Source organism: Momordica charantia (assembly GCF_013281855.1).
Source record: "Momordica charantia cultivar OHB3-1 chromosome 5 unlocalized genomic scaffold, Mcharantia_2.0 BLBB01000005.1, whole genome shotgun sequence".
In the NCBI taxonomy this organism is placed as follows: domain Eukaryota; kingdom Viridiplantae; phylum Streptophyta; class Magnoliopsida; order Cucurbitales; family Cucurbitaceae; genus Momordica; species Momordica charantia.
The window spans coordinates 2,335,301-2,344,729 of NW_028275163.1; the positions used below are offsets into that span (position 1 = coordinate 2,335,301).

At 30.7% G+C, this 9,429-nt stretch overlaps 1 protein-coding gene across 6 annotated transcripts; it reads right to left on the minus strand.

Moving 5' to 3' along the window:
• Window positions 1-52: 52 nt before the first annotated feature.
• LOC111016338 (MADS-box protein SOC1) lies at window positions 53-7,151 on the minus strand. Of its 6 annotated transcripts, none has more exons than XM_088123794.1 (8): window positions 6,580-7,149; window positions 4,239-4,332; window positions 3,648-3,700; window positions 3,470-3,572; window positions 2,556-2,597; window positions 2,401-2,442; window positions 2,149-2,308; window positions 53-69 (listed from the first exon to the last, which is right to left on the minus strand). In XM_088123794.1, exons 1-7 carry the CDS (start codon window positions 6,759-6,761, stop codon window positions 2,153-2,155), a joined length of 672 nt encoding a protein of 223 aa, XP_087979920.1. In that variant the 5' UTR covers window positions 6,762-7,149; the 3' UTR covers window positions 53-69; window positions 2,149-2,152. The 6 variants fall into 6 exon arrangements, with proteins under 6 accessions (XP_087979920.1, XP_087979919.1, XP_087979921.1 ...); XM_088123793.1 differs by lacking the exon at window positions 53-69 and adding an exon at window positions 1,887-2,044; XM_088123795.1 differs by lacking the exon at window positions 53-69 and having other exon boundaries at window positions 1,887-2,308; window positions 2,556-2,591; window positions 6,580-7,151.
• Between the last annotated feature and the right edge of the window lie 2,278 nt (window positions 7,152-9,429).

Consider the following 9,429-nt stretch of genomic DNA (forward strand, 5'->3'; position numbering starts at 1 on the left):
CGAGGCCCGGATGCCTTATTCTTGGGCCTTGAAAGTTGGGCCTCAGTTATGATGAGCCCACGTAAGATTCTTTTTCAAAAAATCAACAAATTAAAATAAACTTTCACGAGGTAATTTCAACAATAATGTATTTATAAAAAAACAATAAAAATAAAGTAGTTTTTTAAAATAATATTAAACTATAATGTAAATTTAATCAAAATACTTCAAAGTAGGGTATGCAGAGATACTATTACCAAAAAAAATATAATATTTTCTTGTCAGGTAAAAAATTGTGTTTATTTTACGCACACTTAATTGTGATCCATGTACTTTAACGTGTAGAGTAAATCGTTAGTTTACACGCGATTTACGTGTCAACTAAGAAACTTATCTACATTCATACATATTTTTTATAAAAATTTAACAAAACTCAGTATTGCTCTCGTATTTACATGTCATTTATGTTAGGTAAAACATATCAAATATAACACGATTTAGCATTACATTAATACAATTTTATCAACCTTATCTTTTTTAACGAGTTTGAAAAGTATCCTAATTCTATATTTTTTTTCCTTCTAAGTACATTCCTTTTATATTAAAAAAAAATCCCTCTCGCATTCTTTTAATATGGTTCTCTAAAATTTTAAATTAAAAGGAGAAAAAACATTTCTATAAAAAATTATTTGTTAAATTAAATATTCAATTTTTTTATTATTATTTTTTTTTTAGAACTGAAAAACTTAAACAATTCTAAAAGGTCTTGTTTGGCTAAAATAGACAACCAATTGGGAAAACAATCTACCCAAATCACACTCTCCCTCAAAACAGAAGCTCTCTTGGCAAGAGAGTATGCACATCCATTCGCCTGCCTCCCCACTTTTGTGAAAGCCAAAATCTCACAAGAATCCCTCAAATTGAGGATTTCCTCAACAACCCACCCGGTTTCTGTAAGGTCCTCCCTCTTCCCATTCAGCAAACTTTCCACTTCGACAGAATCTGTCTCAATATGAAGAGGGCGAAGAACTCCAAGTTTTATCGAGCTGCGAAGACCTTCAAGAATGGCCGAAGCCTCTAGAAATTTGACGTTATTGCACGCCTCCACAAAACGATTGCCCGCAAGTACAATGTCCCCGTCACAAAACGCCTCCATAAATTTTGTTTTATGTTTATTTTGAATACTTTTTATGTGATTTGTAAATCAAGAGTGATAAAATAATACTTTAATTTTCTATTCAAACAAAAAAAAATTAAAAATTAAAAAAAATAATAAATAATTTGATTTTGTTGTTTCGAAACTTTTCCCACAATTTAAGACATTTTTTAAAAATAAGAATAAAATCTGTTATTTCTAAAATTATAGAAATCAAATTGAAACTGAAATAGAGTACCTATTTAATATTTTAATAAAATAATTTGTACCATGGAAAATACGATAAAGTAAATCTTATTAGAATACTTTTAATTGAAAATCCAGATAACTTGCATTGCAATAGTCCACCAGTTGCAAATTCAGATACCTAACAGATGATAGGTTTAAGCCTTTATAAGCATACACCTAACACATCAATATTTATAGAATTCATTTTAAAAAAATGAACCTAATTTAACGATAATTGATATATACCAACGAGGTCATAAGTTCGAATCTCCTCCCCAACATTTTTTATTAAAAAAAAAGGAAAAAAAACTATAAAAAAAATTGTATATATGTATTACTTGTAGTCCATCGTAGCATAATATTTAAAAAAAAAATGTTGAATGGATCCAGTTTTGAAACAAGGAAATTCAAATTTTAGATACATCCCAGTTCTCATAATATTTTTTTAAAATACATTTTTAAAATAAGGAATTTGGTCTAAAATGAAACTAAAATGAAATTGTGAAGGTTGAACAAACCTGTAGAAGAGAAATAAAACAATTTTTGTACATTAAAATCACACTTTCAAGCTTAGAATTTTGAAGAAGAGACAACAAAATATAGCCAATTCCCTCTCATTCTCTCTCTCTCTCTCTCTCTCTCATTGTTGTTTTCTTCTTCTTATTGACATCATTATTCAAGCTGCCAAACATATATTAAAAAACAAAAAACAAAACAAAACAAAGTATGAACATCAGTTGGCAGTTGTTATATGATACAATTTGGGCAAGAAGAAAAAAAAGTACCAAATCATGTTTGCAAAGGAAGGCGTCGCTTCAATGATCTCGACTCGGGCGGTCCGATGAACAACTCGGTTTCGACGTCTGAAATCGAGCTGCTTTCGGGGTGAGGCGAAACCTCTCCTTGTTCATTTGGTGATTGTCGATGGTGAAGTTGAACACAGTACTGTATCACAAAATGCATAAACTGTTGTTTTCTCACTTCTTTAGGTTTATAACCTTAAGTTGATCACAAAGATTTGTTTCATAACAATTTACCTTTTCGCCTAGCTTTGCATTTTCAGCTGCCAAAAACTTCTCCTGTATTTTTTTTTTTTTTTTTAGAAAGGGGGAAAAATAAAAAGAATATTCATGCCTAAGAATTTCCATAATCCATTGGAATCATCAAGTTTTTAAGCTTTTTTTTCCCTTACCTTTTCTCCTAGTTGTTCAATCTGTTCTCTGTAAACCTGGTGCTGAGAATCAGAAAAATTAAACAGGTTAATTCTAAGTCAACAAAAATTCATGTTATAATCATAGATTTAGCATACATAAAGTTTTGAGTTTATATAACACGAAGTTGAGTTTATGACATTCTTAAGGTGTGTTTGGAAATGATGATAGAATGAGTGATTTTGAAAAAAAAAAGATTGAAATATAATTGACTTTTCAAAATTACCATTCAAATCATACCTTAAAAATCAATTTTTTAATCTATCATCAATGAAAAGAAAAGTGATTTTGACAATGATGAAAATGATTTTGGTGGCCAGAATTACACTTCCAAACACACCATGAATGTAGTCTACAAAATTAACAAATACTTGTTTCATATGCTTCCTAATCTCAACTTAGCGTCGCTTGACAACTATTTTAGTTTTAGTTTTTAGTATTTAAGAATTATGTTCGTTTTCGTATAATTACGTTGGTCAATTTTTCACCTCTTGAAAATTTAAGTTCATAGTCCAATTTCCAAAACAAAAACTACAGTTTTTTGTTTTCAAAATTTGGGCTAAATTTTGAAAATGTCTATAAAAATTAGAAAAATACTTGGCTCCTTGATTAACGTCTCACCTGACAAACTCATTATTTTTAAAAAAAATCTTTATTATTGCATCTCTGTTGGTTAGTTATTAAATATTTAATTGTAGTGAGGAAGACAAGATTGGTCTTCACGAGCCAAGTATTTTCCTAAGAATTATAATAAGAAACACATAGATAAAAATAATGTTTCTAAATTTAATTTGTCAAAACAGAAATCCGAAACAACGTAGTTATCAAACGAGCTAAAAAGAATATTATGGAAAACGAAAGACAGAAATTGAAGAATTGAAGTTTAGTTTTTGACCTTTCTTGCTCTGACATTGGTTAAGCTCCTTTCTAGCTGTTGTTCTATTTGATGGAGTTCTTCACAGGAGCTTGATCCTAGACCTTCTCCCAACAGTTTCCTGCTTCATTACACCTCAAAATTTCAGATTCAAAGCACCCAAATTTTGCTCAAATTCAAACCAAGGCAAAATTTCTACCTCTTTGAAACCTCAAGTGACTCTATTTCCTTCACCAAAGTTGCAGCCTCATGCTTCAAAAGCATACAGTAAAAGCAAAGACAACATTTCATAATATGTACATACTAATTAATAACTAGTTTTCCAATAAACAAACATACACACTAGGGAGTAAAATTATAAAATACCCGGGGGCATTTTCGTAAATCAGAAGATACATAAGAAATACAACATTTTGTGCCAGGAAATACATAGGAATTACGTAGATGACTATCATGGGGTTTGAACTTGTTCTCTCTTAATTAACCGTACCCTAATCTTTTTAATTTGGACCAACGAGTCACCCATGATGGTTATTATTGGACATTTATTAGAATTCACGGGTAAAATTTATAGGTTTATTAGACACCTTAAAAAGATCATAGACACAATTCTAAAAGTTTGTGGACTAAACTTGTAAGTTCGCCTAATGATTACGATGTCATTCCTAACACGATACTGTCTCTACATCCATATTTTATCGATATATTCATATAATTATTTGATTGATAGATTGATGTATTGGTTGTTTGGAAATATGTTTGAGAACGGTGGTTTGAAAGTAGGACAAACCTGAACGGTTTGTAAAGTATGTTGACGAACTAATGGTTGAAGATGATGGGTTTCCTTTGTATGCCTCAGATAGCGCCCCACCGTGGCTTGCATGCTGAACCATAAGTAATGCAAGTAAAATCAATGAAATAAAGAAACAAAAGTTTAGATTATAAAGTTAGTTACTTGGACCAATTACTAATTTTACCCTTCTTGTACAAGTTAATTTGAAAATTTCAAGGTTAAAACACCACGGGCAGATGGTGGCGTAGTGAGTTTGTAGTCGAATGGGATACTCCTTCACAATTTGTACCCCGTGGGGGCATAGCTGGGACTTCTCCTCACCCCATTGGGGGAGACGAGTCTCGCAAATCAGTCACAATATTAGGTGGTCGTCGACATCCTTAATTATAGGGATCCAACTGGGGAAGCCACATAATATCGATTCCGAGTTATCAAAATAAAAATAAATAAATAAAAAAGTTAAAAAATAGCCCACAAAACAAAATATAGAGTTAAAAAGTGAATTTTTTTTTCCTCTAAGTACAACCAATGTAAGATAGAGGATTAAACCTTAACCCCTAAAGAAGGTAATTGGTGTTTTATCCCCTAAGCTAAATTCAAGTCTGCTGAATTTAGAAATATATTTAATCAGAGTTCTTATTTTAGTGGTACTAAATTGTGTTTAGTGTTATCTAATTAATAATTAAATTGAGTTAGTAAAATAACATAACGAATTATTTTTGGTTCTTAATTAAAGCAAGACTTAGGCCTCTCAAAACATCAGACATTAATGGAGTCAAATCAGTTTTTTTCCTTTTTGCAACACTAATTTTCATGTGACTATAAATTATAATAATATCATGCAAATATAAACATTAAACAAACAAAAAACTATAACATTATAATAATATTTCGAGAAAGTCGTCCATTTTTTATGATTAAAAAAAATCATCAAGCAACACTGACAAACACATGATGAAATTGTACCATCCAATTTCATATTTATTAAATATAGATAAATTAAAGTAAGGACAAATCAAATAAACATGAAATAACATCACCATGCACAGATCGCAAAATAAAAAATAAATAAATAAAAGCTTTCTCCCTCATTATCTTCTATATTTTCATCAAATCAATACTAGATCATATGATTCAATAAGAAATAAACTAACAATACAAAGGTACAAATCACAAAGCAATTTGGTTTACTGAAAAAAACAAAAAACCCACTTCCTATTTTTTTTCTTACTCCCCACATTGAGTCTTAAGACAACATTTGTAAATCATAAAATTGTATAATATTATTATTTTTTCCTTGCTAGTTGGCAAGAGCTTGTCACTTGAATTCATACCGAAAATTCTTGATATTTCCTGAGTTCAAGGTTTGGGAGGGTGCGAATGTCTCTATAGGACTGGAGCAAAGTTCCGATATCCCGTTGTAAAAAAATATATTAATATAATATGAGTTTATAAATTTTCCAGTGTATTTGATATTTTAAGTGAATTGACCTTTTTTTTTTAATATCTGTGAGTGTCCATACCAACTTATACGCACCTCGAATAATTAATCTTACGGGACAACCACCTAACCCTACAACATTTGGTGTCGGGAAACACATATAAAATTACTAATTCCTACGATAGGTGGTCATCATGGGGTCTGAACTCACTCGCTCTTAATTAACCCTAGCTCCTTTGGACCAATGAACCACCAATAACAGTTAAAACCAAACCAAATCATACCATCAATGGCTTGCTTCTCCATAGTTTTTGTGAATATTTAAAACCCTAATGTTAAAAACTATATATAAAAAAATTAAAGTAAAATACACCCTTAATCGGCCCCTTACCAACTTCAGAGTTTCGTGAAATTATACATGATATCAGAGCAGAAGATTCGATATCAAAATTCCTACTCCTTGTTTATTGGGTTTAGTGATATATAATAGATCAAATATAATATTATTCAAAATTCCCCTATGACATTAAGAGCATGAACGAGAGTGATTTTTACTTGACATTTCCTAACAATAAATTAATTGTATATCATTGTAAAATAAAATTATTTTAAATGAAAGTTGCAATTTTGGTCCTATTAAAATTATTCACAAACATATCCTAGTCTTTTAGAATAATACCAAAGTGATTATAGAAAATTAATGACGGCCAAGTCAAAATCACTCTCAAATAAGAACCACACACATCATTATTTGGTCATATCAATAAAATAACACCAAAAATAATAATAATAATAATAAAAATAAATAATCAGGCTTAAGAACCAGTCCAGGATTATTATTATTATTATTATTATTGTTGGTGTTATTTGGTTGAAAAGAGAATTTAATTTGGATACCTTGAGCTGGCAAATTCATAGAGCTTCCCTCTGGAGGAGTAGATGATGAGGGCAACCTCGGCATCACAAAGAACCGACAGCTCAAAAGCCTTCTTCAGCAGCCCGTTCCGTCGTTTGGAGAACGTAACTTGCCGACTTGTCGCATTCTCGATTCGCCTCATCTGCGTTTTCCCTCTCACCATTTTTCCCACGCAAACGACAAGTCGTCGTCGTAGTAGTAGTAGTAGTTTAATCTTTAATGGAACAGCAAAAGGGAGTAAAAAAAAGAAAGAAAAAATGGAGCCAGAAATCTTACCAAACAGAGAGGAGGGCCAAAAAGGGAAACAAATTAGATTTCAAGGGCTCGTTTGGAATTGGATCAACCCCAAAAGAAATTGTTCAAAAATTAGCAGAACTCAGAGAAACATCGAAAATGAAGGACAAAAATGGGAAAAATTTTGGTTTCCTTGAGGCCAAAAACCCTAAGGCAGCGTTTGGGAGAATCAGAGAGCAAAAAAGGAAATTTTGGGGAAGAATCTGAGATACCCAGAAGAAGAAAAAGGGAAAGAAAAAGATGATGAAATAAAAATAAATAAATTATTATTATTATTATTATTATTATTATTATAAAGAGGGACTGTTTGGTTGTGGGATGTGTTTTCGTTGCCACCACCAAAAAAAAAGGGAGAGCAGACCCACGTTTCCATAATTATTCATTTAATTTTCTTCCCACTTTTGAAAAATGCATGTTTTTTTCATTGGCCAATCACTTGAGAGAAGACCCCGGAAAAAGAAAGAGAAAATTAAGAAAGTTTTCTCCTTCGCCGTTCATGCGCCTGGACCAAAGTTACATTTAAGAACCTACCTACCCTACTTAAAGTTAGCATTATTAAGTAAATTATTTTGGAGGATCCTCGAGAGTAAATTAGTTCAAATCTCATGACGGTTGTCTGGATTTGTTGGATCTGACAATTGTCCAATTTCAAATTGAATTGGATGGCAAGAGTTTACCTGCCTCCACTTTTTATGTAGTTGTCCTCTCTATTCTAATCGAAAATCGACTTATTTCATAGGAAGAGAATACCAAAGAGAGCTCTCCTCCATAATTTTTTTCTAATTATTATTATTATTAGAAAATGGTAAAGGGAAAATACACCATTAGTTTCTTTATTTTTTGTAAATGGAATGGAAAAGAAAAAAAAAAAACCTTGCCAAAATGGAGGGGAAATAATAGATATTAAAATGGAAAAAGGATAAGGAAGTGGGAAAAAGGAAAAAAATTATGAGATCAGATATCGTCCACAGAAGGAAGAGAGAGAATTATCATGCCACGTCATTATCGTTCGTACAGAGCGTACGATTGACAGCCAATCAGAATCCGAGAGGCCGTTGTCAGCTTCGGGGAACATTATTTGCTTCACTTGGCGCGTATTCTTCACGCCCTCTTCTAAAGCTTTTTTCCCATTGGTCGAAACCGATGGTCCTTTCTAGCGCGTTTTGTCACGCTCGTTAATGGCGGGTCGGCGCAATTTCTACGAATATTTTGTAATTCTAATATATAATAAAAACACTTTCTTTTTTCGGCAATGTTACATTAGTTGTGAGTTGCCTGCAGAAGAAATCAGTGGACCAATAATTCATATGACGTTTATTTAAAAGGAAAATAAAATTACTTTTATTCTCTTCAACAATTCATTTTGGATCTCCCATATTTTAAATGCCTGAAAATACTTATGTATGGGATTTTTAAATAGCAATGTTTATTTTGTAGAAAAATATATAATAAATGTTAGAAATATTTAAGTAGGTAGGTTTGTTGTATCTGCCAATCTTCAGAAGTCATATAATTGTTTTTTTAAAATTGACTTTAATGTCTTTATTAATTTAATAGTTTTTTTTATTTTTTAATTTAGTTTATATTGATATTTAAAAATTATTTTGTTTAATGCATTAATTTATATTAATTTTATATTTTTATGAAATGTTTAATATTAACTATTGATTCAAATTTGAAAAACTTTTTTTTCCTTGTGATTGATGACATTCTTGTTGGATTATATTTTTACATTGTCAAATAAAAAGAAAAAGAACGGTGTGGAATAATGTTGGTTTCTTTGGATTTTTCTTTTATATATATAATTAATATCAATTTTCAAATAATCTACCAGCCAAATAGATTGACATTCTATTTGATTTATTTAAATTATAAAACTAAAAATAAAATAAAATATATGAAAAAACAATGAATGATAAAAATGTTAAGAGACGGTGCTCTCACAACCTTGTAAACTCATGTTTAAAAAAAAAACATCCAAACTAATTTAGGTGGATATTTATGGAAAAAATATAAAAATAAAAAACCAAAATAATATTTAAATTAACAAATAATTGTTTAACCATTTCTAAACTACTTTGACAACAAGACTCAACTGCAGAATTTACTGGATAGGACACGAGCATGTAATTTCAAGCCTATGTGACCAATGCACTTATGCCGCCTTCACTCAAATACTTTCAAAGAAGCAAGGGAAAGGAGTAAAGCTGCTTTACCGAGTTTACGAGGGGAAGGGGAAGAGTTTTTGAAATCGATTCACTAAGCTAGCTTCACTCTTAAACTACTTGAACTAGAGGAGCGGTACGAGCTACCCAAGTTAAAAATGATTAATATTAATATTATGTCTATTAGTGAAATTTTGTTGATATTTTTTATATTTTGTCAATTTTTTTATAATATTATGGAAATGTCAATTTACCCATTATATAATTGTCGAACCCATGGATACATGGATATGTTAATGGACATATCGACATGTCGACGGATACTTAAAACCACGATTGATATTGTATTGATAATGAAATAGCATCCGACAA

Bases quoted from the DNA above. Each gene is read 5' to 3' on its own strand.
- LOC111016338 (XM_088123794.1), bottom strand. From the start codon at position 6,761: ATGGTGAGAGGGAAAACGCAGATGAGGCGAATCGAGAATGCGACAAGT. The intron at 2,443-2,555 runs GTAAGGGAAAAA...AAAAAAATACAG, and splicing joins TTGAACAACTAGGAGAAAAG to GAGAAGTTTTTGGCAGCTGA. The intron at 2,309-2,400 runs GTAAATTGTTAT...TTTGTGATACAG, and splicing joins ATGCAAAGCTAGGCGAAAAG to TACTGTGTTCAACTTCACCA.